Source organism: Macrosteles quadrilineatus, unplaced genomic scaffold (genome assembly GCF_028750875.1).
Source record: "Macrosteles quadrilineatus isolate MER2022 unplaced genomic scaffold, UCM_ALF_1.0 Scaffold_3__2_contigs__length_128488019, whole genome shotgun sequence".
NCBI classification, from domain to species: Eukaryota; Metazoa; Arthropoda; class Insecta; order Hemiptera; family Cicadellidae; genus Macrosteles; species Macrosteles quadrilineatus.
The window spans coordinates 31,036,126-31,054,263 of NW_026542596.1; the positions used below are offsets into that span (position 1 = coordinate 31,036,126).

General features: G+C 34.8%; 1 protein-coding gene across 2 annotated transcripts in view; it reads right to left on the reverse strand.

The window, feature by feature from the left end:
• Positions 1–18,138, reverse strand: part of LOC128988543 (NACHT and WD repeat domain-containing protein 2) — a 47,399-nt gene that overhangs the window by 8,677 nt on the left and 20,584 nt on the right. For both annotated transcript variants that reach the window (XM_054409919.1, XM_054409921.1), the window contains 14 exons: positions 15,834–16,078; positions 14,117–14,263; positions 13,333–13,438; positions 12,366–12,538; positions 9,080–9,299; positions 8,174–8,386; positions 7,011–7,171; positions 6,687–6,851; positions 6,399–6,529; positions 5,113–5,267; positions 3,887–4,020; positions 2,744–2,855; positions 2,454–2,560; positions 13–159 (listed from right to left, as the gene is read on the reverse strand). In XM_054409919.1, the coding sequence (XP_054265894.1) occupies positions 13–159; positions 2,454–2,560; positions 2,744–2,855; positions 3,887–4,020; positions 5,113–5,267; positions 6,399–6,529; positions 6,687–6,851; positions 7,011–7,171; positions 8,174–8,386; positions 9,080–9,299; positions 12,366–12,538; positions 13,333–13,438; positions 14,117–14,263; positions 15,834–16,078 (2,216 nt within the window). The remainder of the gene's footprint in view (positions 1–12; positions 160–2,453; positions 2,561–2,743; positions 2,856–3,886; positions 4,021–5,112; positions 5,268–6,398; positions 6,530–6,686; positions 6,852–7,010; positions 7,172–8,173; positions 8,387–9,079; positions 9,300–12,365; positions 12,539–13,332; positions 13,439–14,116; positions 14,264–15,833; positions 16,079–18,138) is intronic.

Sequence of the window (18,138 nt, forward strand, 5' to 3'; positions counted from 1 at the left end):
AGTCAAACGTACTTGCCATCAGGTGTGATGAGAGCATGTGTGACTATGGCTCCCAGCGGACTGTCGGCAAGCTGAGCCATCAGTCTGCCAATCTGTAAATCCCACACTCCGACACAGCCTCTGGTTACCGTCACTGCGATCCCGGTTTGTTGTGAGATACTGAAAGGTAAACAGAGCAAATTTCAACATGTCAAATATTTCAAGTGAATAACTTCGGTTAGCTATCAATAAATGAGTTGAATGAATGAGTTTGGACGATTGGTTGGCTAACATCCTTAAATATAAAAACACATCGTCTTCCTGAAAGTATATCTAATTAAAAAAGGGACAAGGACATGTTGGGGATTGACAAGGCTCAAGTATGATAACTGTTATCATACAACAGTTATCAGTTCGAGTGCTAGTGTTAGCACTGTGTTTTAGTGAGTGTTAGCAGTTCGAGTGCTATATGAAGCTAATTGTCACCATAGCAACCAAACCAGTTATATTTATTATTCAATGTTATTTACTTTCTATTCTGATTTAATACAACACAGTTTACTTTTATTTCAACACTCTGTCTTTAACTATTCAAATGTTCCACTCGAGTCATCTCAGTTGGCGACGATTTGGTAAAAAACTAGTATCAATTCTTGTTTTATTCTATTATTTTCAAGATATTTTATTTTGTTAAACATTAACTTAAAATGAATGAAGACAAATTTGAAAGGCTCATGAATGTTTTTTTGGCTGCAGCTCTAGGTAATAAAACTTCAACTCCTCAGATCAATCCTTTTGAACATTTTGATCATTATAATTATAAATTTAAATCATATTTGGAATGTTTTGAAAATTATTGTAATTTGAAGAACATTAATGAAGACAAGATGAAAGCTTAACTCCTGTGCTCATCTATTGGTAAGGAACATTACAATAACCTGACAACTCTTTTAGGCCCAGATAACCCTGTAAAAGACTTAAAGTTTTTCAAAATTAATCGAACATTTCACAGTGATGTTGTCACTGACAGTATCTCATATTGTTGCACAACACTATTTCCCCAGTGTTTCACAACAGTTACAACAATCTATCTCTGATTTTGTCACAGTCCTGAAAGGTAACCTGAATGATTGTAATTTTTACTCTTCTTGCAATGAATGTGAAAGTAAAATATCAATTGCTGATGAATTTCTACACCCTCAATTTATTAGAGGACTAAAAGACAATTGGATACGTGAACAACTTCTACAAGTCACTAATCTCAACAGTTTTGACGCACTCCTCAAGAAAGCAATTACCCTAGAAGCTTCCCGCTATGAATCAAATACAATTTGTAATCCAGTCACACAATCATCAAGGGAACTGTAGATACTGTTGGTGAAATTAAAGTTAATGAAAGAAATATTGTTATAAACTCTTTGTCTTACAAACACAACACTGAAAATATATTTAGTAAACAACTGCATATGTAAAATGTAAAAACATATAATGGTTTATTATTAATCCAGATTAGATGATGTTGGGTGTAATATTAAAAATGTAATATTCAACAGATACACACAAAACTGTTAGGCATCCAAGGTCTAAGAAAAAGGAATATCAAAGATTCAAGCAAATTCAGACTCCTAAATATGATGATCACGGTTTCAATAGATCTCAATCACATTTCTCTAACAAAAGCTTAAAAAGACACGTTGACTACAAAGCTTTGGGTATTGATGGACTTTTTTTCAAATGTGGTCGATCAAACCATCAGTCTAATGAATGCAAAACTAATCGGAATAATCTTAAATGCACTTCCTGTGGAAAACAAGGCCATGTATCAAAGGTGTGTATAACGTCTCTGCTAAAGAACTCTAACACAAACACCCTGTTGTCTCACTACACAGAAGATGAATCCAGTCACCCAGATGAGTATGGAATCACACAAATCAACTATGTAGATCTTTACATAGTAGGACCAGACTCAGACAAACACATGGTTACAGTCACTATCAACAACAAGCCTCAGACATTTGAAGTAGACTCTGGTGAAGGATTTTCCTTAATCTCAGAAATGGACTTTGATAAACTTGGATTTAAGTGCCACTTCAATAAACTCCTATATAATTTTGCTCCTACTGTGTATAATATAACCTAAAGGTAAAGTAACTGTCTCAGTCTCTTTCAATACAAAATCACTAAATGCTGATTTATTTATAGTACCTGCGGGTCATTCTGCTTTGTTAGGACGAATTTGGATTCGTGGACTTGGAATTGAACTCAGTGAGGTAGACAACAGAACATGATTTTTCTGATCTCTGCCTCACTGAGTTCAATTCCAAGTCCACGAATCCAAATTCGTCCTAACAAAGCAGAATGACCCGCAGGTAGATCTATTGTTCAAGCCGTCTAACTTACCGGATTATAACCCACCCTACGGGACCCGGATTAGTTTAGGTAGCAAATGCACAACTAACCTACCCCCCACTTACCATATGGATTCAACTTGCAGTTCATGTCTATCAATGACATGTTCTTGTTCGAAAATGTTGTTTATATTCCAAACCTTTACTGTTCTATCAATTGAAGAGGTTATCACCTGAAAATAATGAATTATGTTGAGCATTATAAAATGTAACCAGTATTAGTTCATTATTTGTATAAGTGGAGTTGAGTTAAATATAAAACGTATGTCGAGTTTTGGCCTGACCTTCCACATCATGAAAACAAAAAATTGAATACTTAGCAATATAAACAAATTTAGACAGCAAAAAAATATTACAGAGTTCCAGTTTCCAATAGTAAGAGCTTCTAGAGAAATAATCCGTCCAAAGTGAGCGTCCAAGGTTTTCAACAAATCCCCATCTTCTAACTTCCACACATAAATATTTTTCCTGAAACAAAACAAAATAAACGGTTTAGCCATCTGACACATACTTTCTTCCATTAGCTTGTCAACAACCTTTATCATGGGTACGCGGTGGGAGTAAACAACTATGATATTCTATATGGGAAATTACAAAAGTTGCAATAGCTTTTGAACTGTAATTTTACAGCAATTCCACTATTTTGTTTAGAACTATAAGGACCAAAACATACTAATTTCAATCAAACCGGTTTTTTTTCAAAAATCTGAATTTTTTATATTTTATGGGTTTTGTATGGCAAAATATCATAACCTATGAACCGTAATTGTTACAGCAATGTGAGTTATACCATTTTGTTCAGAACTTAAAGGGTTATAAAATACTAAAATTTTATCAAAATCGTTCAGACCATTTCCGAGAAAATTAGATTTTTCTGTTAATTTATGGGCTTTTGTGGGAAAATCACTATATAAATCAAAATTTCATAAAATGAAAAACTCCTGAAGATACGTACATATCAAATTTCATCAAAATCGCACCACATGCAAGGTCTATAGCTCTCCATACATTCACACATCCAGACAGACACACACGCACACACACAGACATCATTTCGAAAATCACTTTTTTGGGTACAGGGGGACCCAAACTCTAAACTCAAACATTTTGACAAAAACAATACTTTCCCCATATACTATGTATGGTATAAGGGGAGAAAGTAAACAAAATATTTGCTAAGACTTCCCAATGCTATTCTGGAAGGGTAACTTGTCTGTGAGTGATGAATTGCAAAGATACAGTAGAGGCTCCAAAACCCATATGATCCAGAACCCATACATCCGGAATGTCAGTTAATTGAAAGGATGATCACCAATGTTGTCGCAATCGCAGGAGACAATTACTGGTGTCGCCGATATCGCGAGATATGCTTACCAGTGATACAAAACCATTTAGAGTAAATCATGTTATCATATTTAATATGGATAAACTATGTGATATAATGATTGTGACTTTTTAAATTACAAACCATATTCAAGAGACACTATTCAATAAAATACCTGACTCCAGCCACAGCAAAGTCTCTGTTGGCACTGAGCATGATGGAGTTGGACCTCAACATGCGTGTAGAGATGTTACGTATACCATGGGGCAGCTGCAGTACTATGGCCTCTCTACACTCTGACCTCTCACCCTGACAATATAAAATATACTTTATTTACAAGTTCAATAAACAGTACAGCGCTATAGGATATTGATTGATATTTACTTGTGTTTTGTTGATTACAAATACAGAAAATTTTTTAAAGTCATATTTAGATGAACTATTTTTCAGCGTGTACACGGAAACATTCAATGGTAGACTTAGTTAGTATATAACTTCTTGATCAGCATTGTACGTGTTATTAAATTTACGGAAATTATATAAAAGAAACGTCTTATAACACTTAAAACATATATTTACGCTTATACTGTTACTCACAAGACGGTAAATATACAAACAAGATGGTAAGTGGTGATCGATTTCCATTGGAAATCAGGTACCATCATCATCAGACCCTGGAGTGTTCAATCTAAATTGATCACCACTTACCATCTTGTTTGTATATTTACCGTCTTGTGAGTAACAGTATAAGCGTAAATATATGTTTTAAGTGTTATAAGATGTTTCTTTTATCTACTTTCCGTAAACTGAGTTAGTGTCTACGGCACAGTCTAACACCGTCCCCCTCAGCCTCACGCTCATGTATTACAAAGCTCACAGTGGAGGAAGTCCCTGGGCATTGTGTAATAGGAATTTCTACAGAGTTTTCACCATTTAGGCTCTTCCTTACTTATCACAATTATATTTCCGGCACAAATGCCAGAGGTGAAAGCGCACGGTCGTCCCATAAGCGTGATTCCTCTGTACCTTACTTCTCTGAGGCGTAGAAGGGTCTTTCCAGCAGCTAGTCTGTGAGTTTTTCGTGAAGGTGGTAGACTATTCACTTGTTGAAGTTGTTCAAGAAGAAGGTTGAAATATGTACGTCCTTTATAGAAAGGTTCTCTTCCAGTAACTGACAGCTTATGGATTGGGAGGGTGAAGTCTGAAGCATGTCTACTGTTGTGCTGGTGTACGTCTGGTTTGTTGGGAGTCTATTGCATGTAGGACACTAGGACAGTTTAACAGATGAGGAGTGACACTTAAGTATTTTTTATTCTTTGAATAAATGTTCCTGCAATCATTATGATTTATGTATCCTCACACACAACCTCAGTAGTAGTCTGTGTATCAACAGCGCCTCACCTTGCCTATGTCCCAGTCGTTGATGCAAACACTGTCAATCCTCTTGCGCTCGCCACCCAGCAGCCACACTATGAACCCGTTAGCTGTCGTTCCCAACAACACTGTCTCTGACTTGTCTAACTTCAACTGAAGCAAAGCTTCCACCTCTTCATTGTCTGAAAACATGAGAAAACAACATCTGTAAGAATTGTTAAACCTTTGACTATGAAAATGTCCAGTTTGGAAGACATAGAGTTTCGGTGGTACCCAGACTTCTCTCAGAAGAAAAAAAGAATAACTTATTGATCAGCATTGTACGTGTTGAAAAATGTTGAGTCAAATCGTTACTGGATATATAACATGGGTATATCAGCTATGAATCTGAGCAACAATTTGTGAAATGAGGGCACTCAACCTCCCCCATCAATTTCAAAGGGAAAGCCCTGTCAAGGCCAACAAGTGTCCTTCATCATGGACATTTTCACAGCCATTGTTAGACTAAGTCGGGCCAAAAACTTCAGCCATCTGGCAATAAATGTCTGCATCGGATATGATTCTTGCAGTAAAAAATGTTTTTGACCTTATCTCGCATGTTGTGAGGGATACAACAATTATGAAAATTTTCTTGACACACAGCAAAGCTTACGCATCAGCTACAAAGCTGCAAATGACATCATTCTGTTCACAAATGATACCAGTAAGCAGCAAGTTGCTTCATTACTGTGTACAATAGACTTCCTCTCATCCGGACACCTTTTAACCGGACATCGGTTTAACCAGACTACAGTCGACGGAAATGACATCTCTTTAACCGGACAATTATTATCGGCACATTGGTTTAACCGGACTAGGTCGGCAGGAAGTGGGTGGTACTGTAACGACTGTTCTCATGGGAAAGATTTGAGACCAGTGATCACATGTCTAAATACAATGCTCTCCTAAATTTAAGTCGAATATCACCGTAAATGGTCCATTTAAATGAGTTTTTGGGGACGTCGGCTTAACCGGAAAAACCGTTATCCGGACTGGCCTCGGTCCCGAGGAGTCCGGATAAGAGGGAGTCTACTGTACTTGGGAACTATGGAGCTATAAGCACAAATGGCCCTTACTAAAAAAAAAACCCCTTGTATATTCTACAAACGTTGTACTTTAATCTACGTGTAACTATTTTCATTCCTATAGCTCATTTCAGATAGTTTTTAGTTGCTGAAAATTTGATTTTAAGTGGCTAAACATAACAACACAACAAATATACAGCCAGGAACTAGCAGGTACTACTGTATAAGTTAGTGTGTCTTCAATCTCACATGCAGAAGGTAGAGTTCGTATCTTGGTCCAGCAAGTAGCTCCAATAGGAGCTGTGTATTCTGACACTGTGTACCTCCCATTGTCTGTGCAGCAAAACATCGTCTGCTTGTCTCTGGTCATTACCATTGCACTGTGAAATAAAATACATAAAGATTTATTCAGAAGGCAGTGTACATTTATTGGTCTGTGTATTGTTGTCTCTCTACGAGGAGTTACCACCTAAATTGTAATCTGGCAATGTATGTTTCAAGCTTAAGAACATCACCACCAATGAAAAATAATATCACCTGTGAAAGTAAAATGGATCGAGTTCCAGTTTTCCCCTGGTGGTGTGAAGTAGCATTGAAGGGTCATCCAACGATCCGCTCCAGAAGAGGAAACGGAAATCTTCTAGATCTGTGAATTCTACAGAGAACAACGGCCATTGTCCTGCATTCACTGGAGTTGTGAATCTGAAACATGATTAGGCCTACATACTACATCTCAACACATGTCTAAAACCATTATTTAGTTTCAATTTAGAGGGAAACCCCTAGTTTTTGCAAGGTTCCAAAAACCTAGTTTCAATGCTCATTTAAAATAAGCGTCACTGATTTTGATAAATCACTTACCTTGACTCGAGCACGCCTCTCATGTTAAAACGACACCAATTGGCAGATCCATGAATGAAGAGGTGTTGATTTAGAAGATAAACTCCAGCAACATTCTCCTCAGCAGGAAGAGGGTTCTCCAGAATCACGTACTCACTCGTCAGCATGTTCAGGAGAACTGTCTGAACAGCATTCCAGGTTGTTAAACAAATAATATGCTTCTTTCTATGTATTCATTTATATTGTTCAAGTAAAGTATTTTAAAGAGCTCACAACATTCTATAAGCTGACGTAGCAGAAATACCTCTCAGTTGAAACAAGCTAAAGAATCTCTTATCTTGGTCAGAATACGTTGGGAATTGGCTGAGTATGCTTTTTTGCTATAGTTTGTATAAATTATTCTTGTATTAACTTCAAAAACTATCACTATTTGACTACAGTTTGGCTAATGGTAACAGCTAATACTAAAATAAAGTTTTAGAATAGAAAACTTCTAATGGTTTTTGGAGATTTTTCAGTACAAAGTACGTATTTCGGAATTAATAACACAACCAATAACTCCTAGAATGTGATAAACTGTGTACTTTAAGCACTCGTAAAATGGGTTTTTAACTGCTTTTTATTTATTTATGTATTTTTATTATGTAAAATATACTGCTTTTTAATGAAATAGAACGTTTTGTTCTTCTGGTAAAATGGAAACTGCCTGGTTTTGAGGTGTGAACAATCACAATGAATTTATTTATTGAACAAAAATGGGTGCATGCACAAACATGAAGGAAGGTGAATTTTCACAGTTTCAAGTTTAACCTGATTTTGGTTGAAAACCGTTAGAGACAGAAAAGATTTTAAACACAAAAGTTGCAGATTTAACAAGCATTGGTTCAGTGTATTCAGACCAAAATGTAAAGGCTCACATAGAAGAATTTCACCAGAAATAGCTTTCCCAACCCCTAAAGCCTCCTTAAATTTAGAGTTTTGTAAAACCCCCCTCTTACTGCACACCATACCGGGACCTCCTATACCAAATTTGGTTATTCTATATTTTGGTCATATTTTGTGAGATAAAGTGATAATCTTTTTTTGTCAGTGGTACTTGCCTTTCATAAGTATAGAGATAAAAGCACATTCAGATATACAGGACTGCAAATAGTGCAAATACAAATGTTTGTAAGTGACTGTACCTGGTTGTTGTTGGTGTAGGCAGCAGCAAATCTGTTGTCCGGACTGAGGCACAATTGCTGCATGATCCCCTCCAGTCCTGGATTGACATCTCTGGTCAGATCACTGGTGGAGAGATCCCACGTGATGAACTTGTTGGATATAGAGACGATGTAGCGAAAGTCTCCCGTCAGACAGAAGTCAAACACCGCAAACTGATGGCCTTCCAGAGAGTACTAGGAAGATATAAATGTTTCTCAGATCATTTCAGAATAGATGGTTTAATGAAGGTTGGGTTTAAAAAATTTGAAGCACTTTGTCACCAACCCTGTCACCAATGTTTCTATTCCTCATAAATTTGCAAGTTGTACAATAAATATTGTCAACTCTCTAAAAACTAAAAATTGTTGAATTATGTAACAAGAAAATCTAACAAATTGGGTGAACGCTAATCAGAAAATATTTAACATATACCTAGAGTTTACATTTAACATTTTCAGTTGCATTGCATTAATGTTGTTAGGAAATACTTAGATGTTAGTATAAACTATAAAGGTGTATTTGACTATCTCAAGGTTTTATTCAAGCAAAACTATACATTTTGTTCCAGGTATTTTAAATTTGGTTGTTTATGTACAATATTTAAGCAATTGACTTTTGACAAAGGTCTAACAAATCATCCAGTCAAGACTTGGCACCCATCAAGTAACTTAACTAGTTGTTGTTGGCCTACAGTTTTCCCCCTTCTTAGTCTGAGTAATCTTTGACATTACCATCTCAACAATGGTTTAATTCCTTCAAGGTTTGTGCGACCTGATGATATCATAACGCGTAGTACATTTTGAGAGTAGAGGAATCACTAGGCAGGACCGACAATGTATTTGAACCTTTCAACAATATTTTTACTGTATACCATTTCAAATCACAACCTTGAGAGGGCCGCCGGGTGTGTGCAGAGAATGGTAGAAGGGCAGCAAGGCGCAGTGGTCCGGGCCCACCTTGTCACATTGGCTCAGCAACATCTTGACGTTGGGATTGGTCCCTATCTCCGGTAACAGTCTGCCCACCAGCTGCGGAGCCAACATGTCCGGGAACACGCTCAATATGGCGCCTCCCAACCTCAGCGCATCCGCTACCAGCATTAGCTCCCTACGGGACAGTCAGTTTTACATTTACTACAGATGTTTCATTTTCATCTAATGTTTCTACAAAATTTCGAGAATTCCTAAACAAAAAGCTGATTTTAGTCAGTAACAAAACAGATCATCCTACTCCACCATACACTCATCTTTTTGCACCCATTCAGTCCAGAATAAGAATATTGTACACTCTCACTGAAAAAACGAGTTTCTTTAGCAGGATTATTAATAATTAATTGTGAAAAACTCCTTTTTTTAGCCGGTTTATAGACCCCCCCCCCCTTTTAATTTGATAAGGAAATGTTTGTAAAGGAAACGAATATAGAGTTCAGTCAACTTACCTGAGAAAATTATTGTCTAGGGTTGATAAACAATAAAAGAACACCAAACATAAAACCTGATGGTTTCTCTTCAACCTAATCTCAGAAGAAGTCCTACATCAGGAGGAAATAACAGTTTGTTCTTGAATTTTGTATCTATTAGTCCCTGGACTCATTTTTTCAGGTATGCTAGCTGTACTATATTCCCTTTAAAACAAATTCACAGGACAATAATTGGATTTTTTTAAATAAGTTAATAAAAGCTCATTTTTTTTATAATCTTTAAAGACTAAAAAGCAAACACGTAACCATGGTCAGCAATAAACACTTAGTCTATAAATGTGGGTCATCAGCACATGGGACATTGATTGAGCGCTGATATTTGCTGATTTATGACCAGAGGCGCCCACGCATTTGTCACTTTCCAAGAAATCTGTTTGTGGCAGTCTGCCTATTGGAATAGTGAATTTTATGTCAAAAACCGATGAGCAGACGAACGCCCACCCACACTAATCATGAGTTAACCGGTAGTCTCTCGGCGCTCGACTGACATCGCATGTGTGGACCCACCTTAACGGAGCATACTTTACTAATTAAAAAACATATTTACAAGTTGAGGATTTAAAAGTGAGACATAAATATTATTATTAATTGAATATAAAGAGTAATTATACAAAGTGAATATAAATGTGGATAAATATAAGAATAAGAACCCTTAAAGTATGAAAGGGTTTGTAATTATTAGAAGTTGTAGTTAAAAATTAACCCAACATATTCACTGTTTTAAAACTATATTTTGAACTATTTTACTTTTTTAAAGTTCTAGGAGCACTTTTCCTCTAACTAGAATGTGAAATTGAAAGAAAACATTTTTTTCCTACAGTTACCTAACAATGTACATGTTCTCTCACTGATTTGAGAAAGCAAAGTGGCCAATTCGCTCATCAGTGAGACAATGTTAACATTGTCTCACTCTAATTACTTTGTCTCACTCCAGATTTGCAACGTGAATGCACGAAATAGTGAGCGCGTAACATGCAGGCAACGTCGTATGCGCGCGAAATACGTTGGCAGCACTGGCTGTAAATCAGCTGGTCAGCTGTTGTACTGTTGTATTTGTCACTTCACGTTCATGTTATATTAAAAGTTCAGTTCTGTGTAAAAATAGGTTATGTTTCTTCACCAATTTATTTGTTTTATGGTAACTGTAGGAAAAGTATAATGTGCAACTCGAGTTCAAAGTAGAATTGCCTCACTCGAGAAACCATTCCTCACTCGCCTACGGCTCGTGGGTAAGGATTTCTCTCGAGTGAGTCAATTGCTCACTTTTCTCACTAGTTGCACAAATAACTATTTTCCAAATTTTAAGTCTTTTTTATAATGTGTGTTGGTTAAAAAAACACACAATTTTTTACTTATGAGTACATTCTTATTTTATTACATACATACTCCGCAGACCGGCTTCAAATGCCAACAAATAATAGGCTTGAGTTAGGAGATTAGGAAAATATTTCATGTTCTTGTGAATATGTTGAGCATTTGTGATTGATTTAAAGGAAATAGTCAAGAAAATATACAAAAGATAGATAAGAAGAAAGTGAATGAAACTATTTACAAGATATAACGAACAATTATTATTCAGCTGTAAAAACAAGCTGGTAATTGATCAATTTGATTTAAGTATAAATAATAAAAGCTTACCTTCACTTCATGATTTAACAAAATACTTACTTTATTCCTGTTATTAAAAAATAATATCATACAAATAATTTGAAACATAAACGAGAAAAGTTTTTGCAGTAGAACCTTAATAAAAAGTCTCTCATGAGGATTATTAAATAAGACTATCAAAGATGACTTCTTATTGATTTTTGAAAAAAAAAACACGTAAATCCAGGTGATAAAATTGAGAGCATTTGAAAACTAAACTTTGTTTTCAAGGGTCGCTTGTTGACAAGGGTCTTCTTATTAAGGTTCCACTGTAGTAAGAATAGGGAAAAGAATGTGAAAATACATTTTCATGCAAGACAACTTACGACTTCCAAGAAATACTTCACCTTTGAAGTAATCTCACTTCATCCCTGATAAAAATTGGGTTTCATACATTTTGGTAAATAATACCAACTTGACTAAATACTCCAACTTTAGTTAAGTTGGTAAATATCATGCTAAAACTATACATTGTTACTGTCCTTGTGTGTTATCTCTTAAAAACTATTAAGATCATCGATGTAATAATACACAACAAATCAAGTCATAGAACTAATATTCATCTTGCGATAAAATTCACTTTATCCATCCGATTGATCAAAAATAATTTGAAATAAAAAAAATTGTGTTTTATTATGACTTGTGGTGCATAAAAACAGTTTGAATTTCCAAAAAAGTTAGTAAATTTGGCTGTTTTTATATTGCTTTTCTGCAGACCACAATGTGAGTATTTCAACTCGTTAAAAGGACAATCTTATTTGTTTGAACCATTTTATACATCAATTTTGAGATTTTTTTCTATTTGATTTCAACAAGAAAACCACCAAAGTGATCAATTTACTATAACAAGAAATCATTTAAATAAGGTAGTTTATTTTTTTATTTTTACATAAAATAATTAGGTAGCCTATAGCCTACATTTATTTTTTTAATAAAACTTTGGTTTTCTTATTGTATTGAAAGTATTGCAGAGAGAATGTTTGAGAATATATTGAAATTACATTTTTTTTTTTATAAATTGTTTGAAATAATGACTGTTTTCTTACCTGGTCGCCTCTCGGTCATCAATATTTGTGCAAGCGTCTTCAAAGTCACTCAGAACTGCTTGGAGAGGGCAAGAGGAGAGTTTCGCGTGAAGCCATTCATAGTTGAACAAAACGTTCTCGTACAGATCTTTAAATCTTCGAGCTCTTACTAGATGGAAGGGAAGCTCACCAAACTGTAAATTGAAATCTATCAAAAAGAGTCCTTTGCTTTGATTTAAAACTAGGGATGGTCAAGTCTCGAAATTTCGGGAAATTTTCGGGAAATTTTAAATCTCGTTACACGAGACGAGATTTCTTTTTGGCCGAGATTTTTATCGAGACGAGAATAAAAAAAAAAAAAAAAAAATTTAAACGCCTGCAGAAAGTCAATGCAATACCCGCAATACAGGAGCGTGTTGTAGTTGCGTTTCCTTTGCGAAGGCGTTCTTATTTAATTAATCTTTAAATGTAAATATTACTTTAATTATTTTAATAATATTACTTTAATAACATTTGAGAAGTTTGTTAAGTGTAAGCAGTGAGAGGAATGTTTTATTACTATAAAAAGTCAACACAAGTAACTATTTTATAAAAATTAATATTGCTTTTATTTTATGATTTATTTTATTTTAGGATAAGTTGAACTCTATCCTAACTGATATCACTATGTTTCCTAATTGTAGGCATTTTTAATAAGTTAGGCGTGATTAATAAAAAAATGTTATGCTGATGTTTTTTAATAAATGATTGTAAATATTCTTGCCTATTATCATTATTTTTGTATTTAAACAGTCATCTAACAATGTTACAAAATCAGGTAAAAATTTTGAACGTGCATTTCCCGTTGTGTATGAGAAGGGAAATCCCGTCTCGATCTCGTCTCGAAATTTTATGAGAAATAAAAAATCTCGTCTCGTCTCGTCTCGAACTAAAAATCCAATCTCGTCCATCCCTATTTAAAACCCTAACTATTTAACATTTTTATTACCTTTCTCAGGTTGTATCGGGTCACTTTTCCATCTTTAGAGTAAAATACAAGAGGTTGTACTGGGACTTTCCGATCAGCCGAACCCTCCTTGTCAGTGAGGTTAAACCTGAAAAAGTTTTAGGTCAGTATGATAGTAAGTTGTTGGTGGTTATATTATGTCGAAGACTCATATTTAAATGTAATATGAACAGCTAAAAAAATCAATAACTTCCTTTACAGTAACCCTATGAGCAATAATAATGGATACTGTTTCTCATTTTCATTTAAACACGTAAAAAAAATTTCTACGATGTATAAAATGTAATTAATGTTTTTGAAATTAATAATTGTGAAAAAGAAAAGAAGTGTACTTTTCATCAACACTTTTGAGTTGTGATAGGCATACTTGTTATATTTTAAAATTTTAAAAGGTTTAGTTTTAATTTAATTGATTGTTTGAAAAAATCAACTAATCAAGAATATGCATACTATTACTGGCATGGTGGCATGATTTACCTATCTCCTTTTTTTAAGACTTGTATATTTTTCAAATGTATTCTCTTGAGTTTGTAAACTGATTTATTATTTTGTCTCTTAATGATCTTCTTTCAAGAGAAAGCGCATAAGCCTGAATAATAGTAAAACATTATTGAAAGTTATTAGTAGAATTATTTTCCTAAAAAGGGGTAATTTTTCATTAGAATTATTGATTGACCTGATTGACCTTGATTGACCTGTCCAAACAAATACAAGGAAAATACAGGTAACAAGTAAGATAGCAGATATTTTGATATGTAATTCCTACCTGTGTCTTTGGATTTCAGTGTATTTGAATGGCTTAGGCACACCACCGCCCCAAATCCCCAGGTAATAGTCAGCTATTGAGGAGTGGAAGTAGATAGCCATGTTCATGTTTTTGAAATATCTCTCTTTGGCCGTGTCTCTGAACTGTCTGAAATCATCATATTAAATAAGTATGATTGTTTCAAAACCCCTTTAAGGCGTTTTTCAAAACTATCGAATTCCACAGCCAAATATGTCTCCGTTTTCTGCACCACCTCAACACATAAGGATAAAGACGTTTTCATAGCTGAGACTAAAAGCAGTCAGTCCCGCAACCCCAACAAATCTTAATGATGAAATGCCCATTAAAGTAAATAAAAAATAAAAAAACAAATACCCCCCATCAGTCTCTTTAAATTTTAACACGTTCGCTACTGCAATAGTACGAAATTTTTCATTCGCATGGACCAGCGACGCACAGATGCTACAGCCGGTTTTCACCCATAGACTGCCGGCTAGTCACATTAAAATAGACTGACGACGCATATTTGCGTCGGGGTTCTAATGTTATTAAAATGCTTATATCTTTGTAACGGTCTATTTGAAGGCACTGAATTCCCTGCAGTGGTCTACAGAGATGTCTGACGCACAACTGTGTCGCTTGGTCTGTGGATATGATGATTGGTGAGTCATATGATAGTTGGAAAAACTGGTCTTTACTTTTCTGCATCACTGTATGTATGTATGCAGTATTTATGCTGCATTATCAATTTTCAATTTCAATTTTCAATTTCTTTATTCATTGAGAAGTATACATAATACAGCATTTGAATAGTGTCAAAGATTACAATTATTAAAATATAAAATACAGATTAAAAATAAATCTTAAATTAAAAAATACATCTCCCCATATTTTATATTTGTTCAGTTATAAACTGTTCTTGAATAATCTGTTTTTTTTTTTTTACTTACTTTTACCTCAAAACACAAACAAAAATGTACTGTCGCATATATGCGATGTTTGGTCTATTTCAAGAAAACTATGATAATTTTCAGTATTGTCTTTGCTGTAGACCGGGCGTCGCAAATATGCGACATTACAAAAGGTTATAAAAAATACAAAAAAACTAGAATAAATTATTTGCAAACACGATTGTAGCACATTACAATGTAAATGATCACTGTTTTACAGGTTTTCACCCGTGGTCTGTGTGTACTGTTAACCAAGTGACAGCCGGTCTATGTGTAAGATTCAAATGTATACCTTGGTCTGTAGCAATGACCACGGCGTCGCATGAACAACCTTTGTAAACTCATTTGGCTTACTGTTTGGTGAAAAACTCAATTTTCCAGTACTGTACCTTTGATCCGGCTGATAAAATTAAAATCAGTCTTGACCAACTGAGCCTTGAGTCTGTTGATAATGAGTGGACGATGATTATTTTCCAGGATTTTGGGGAAATCTACATTTACTTCATAGAAATAAACCCACAAGATGAATTTGCTTAAATTTTTTATCCCATTTCTTTCACAATTCATAATAATAGCATAGCTCTTCACAATCTTCTGTTCTACATTCATTGCACCTGTCTCTTAGACTTGCTATAAGCACATCATGGATTCTTTGCAAAATGCCTATTGGACACCCATTACAAGGACATGCTTCGCACAAGCTATTGTAATGAAATCTAAAGACAACTTCCCCCCAAGTGGCAAGTATTGCACTATAGTCCACTTACCTGTGATACCAGTTGAGCACACTGACTCCATCAGCCTCTCTCTCAGACAAGTAGTTGGGCAGATCGTTGCGTATCCTAGTCCACAACAGTGGAGGGATTCGTCTGACAGGAGGTAAGTGATACTGGTAGACGTCGTCCAACACTCGGTCGTCCAGCGAGATCAAATCCTCCAGTTCACTCTCGGACAGTCCGCTCTTGGCTGCTGTTATATAAGCCAGGGCGTGGAACACTAGGATCCTTCCATGCTTTAGGATTGATATTCAAGTTAAATAACGATCAATTGTAGGCAATAAGCTATGAACTCAAGACATTTTAATTTTAAGTATGCTCCCAAATCAATGGTTTTAGCGAATTTCCCTATAGGGAAGTAGCTATTACCGTAGGTGGCACGGTAAGACCTAGACCCGGGACCGATTTACTTTTTCATTTTGATGTCCCCAGAGGCCAAAAACACCATTCGTTCAAATTTTTATATATGTATATATATATAGACATATATATATATATATATATATATATATATTTAATAAATAATATGTAAAATAACATGAGTACCCTTTTTTTATATTCTTTTTTATTTATATATATATATATATACGTCCGTGAACGCGATAACTTGAGTAATTTTTGTCCGATTTTGATGAAATTTGGTTTAAAGGTGTAAAGCGGGATAAACTTGAATGAGTTCGCGAAGCAGCGTGATCGGACCATGGGAACGGGGCTTTACGGGGGTTTTTATGGGGTAAAAATAGGTTTTTCTCACTTTTGACCCTCAAAACACAAAAATTCCCGATTTCTCTTTAGACCTTTTTAAATAGCTTAAAAAAACAAATAATTTAGTATATAAAAGTATTTTTGTTCGATTATTAGTAACGGAGAAAATTAAAAAAATTGTAAATTTAAAATTCCCATGTTATTCTTATGGAGAATATTGTCAAATGTTGTAGTTTGCTTGTTTATGGATATATTTTGATCAAACTTGGCAAATTTATTTATTTTGTACTAAGCTATTAATATTTTACTAAAAATACACTATTAGTTAGTTTCCTTGTAGCAGCAAACCTAGGTACTCATTAATCCTAATGTTTTTAAAATAGATTTAATTAAAATTTTAATTCAGACGAATGGAAATTCGCTTAGTCGGCAGGCTTGCTGCGGCGGGGGTATTTTTACATATCCATCATTAATTCTTTTATTAATACAGGTTCATGGCTCAGGAAGCTGTACTGTATCAGGAATACTAAGAGGCGCAGCTGCAGGTTCAGGGTGTAGGTCTAGATAACTCGCAGCCGTGTCATGATTATTATTTATGCCAGCTTTATGGTCATACAATATTTTATTGTTAAAATGTTTATTTATCTTCATGTCAATTTTGTCTCGTTTCTGTTTTGAAGACATTGCCCACAAGGTAAACCTAACACCTCTAGAATAGTATAATTCGTAATTCGGGAAGACAACACCTCAAAATGAAGGAAATATTATACATAATACTTTGCTGGAGGTAGCCTTAGTGTAGTGGGGTGGGAACCAACATGTTTGCTACAACCTTCAACTATGCCATTCAATATAATATATTCAATGAGTACAGTAGACTCTCGCTCTTCCGGATCGGCCTTGTCCGGACTCCCGGTAGTCCGGATCGGCAATCGTTATTTTTTTAGCAGCACAGTACAGTAGAAGTCCGATTATCCAAGCGAAACGGGACCGAGACTACGTTGAATAATGAAAAAAATTTGATAACACGGCGGTAAAGGTTATTACCGGTGGAAGTGCATATGCCCGATTCAGAATCAATAGAACAACTTTTTGAAGCCAAACTTTTAGGTCTTTATGTAGATGAACATCTAAGTTGGAATAAACACGTTGAAAAATTATGAAAAAAGCTTAATTGTGGAGTGTACGCATTGAAAAGAATGTCTTGTTTGTGCAATTTAGATGCACTCAAAAAAATATATTTTGCCCATATTCATTCTCACATAAACTATGGCATTGGACTATATGGGGCAACTACGATTAAAAATGTAAATAAAATTCTAATCATGCAAGAAAAAGCAATTAGAACTATGTTACACCTTAAAAAAGATGAATCAGTTAAATCTCACTTTAAAAATCTAAATATTTTAACAGTTTTTGCAGCGTATACTTTTGAAATAGCATGTATAGCTAAAAGAGACAGCCTAAAATATGAGCCAGTTGTGCCACATAGTTACAATACAAGACATAAAAAGGATATTGTAACTTCAAATTATAAGCTGGAATTCTAAAAAAAAAAACGACTTTTGCTGGATCACAAATTCTAAGGAAA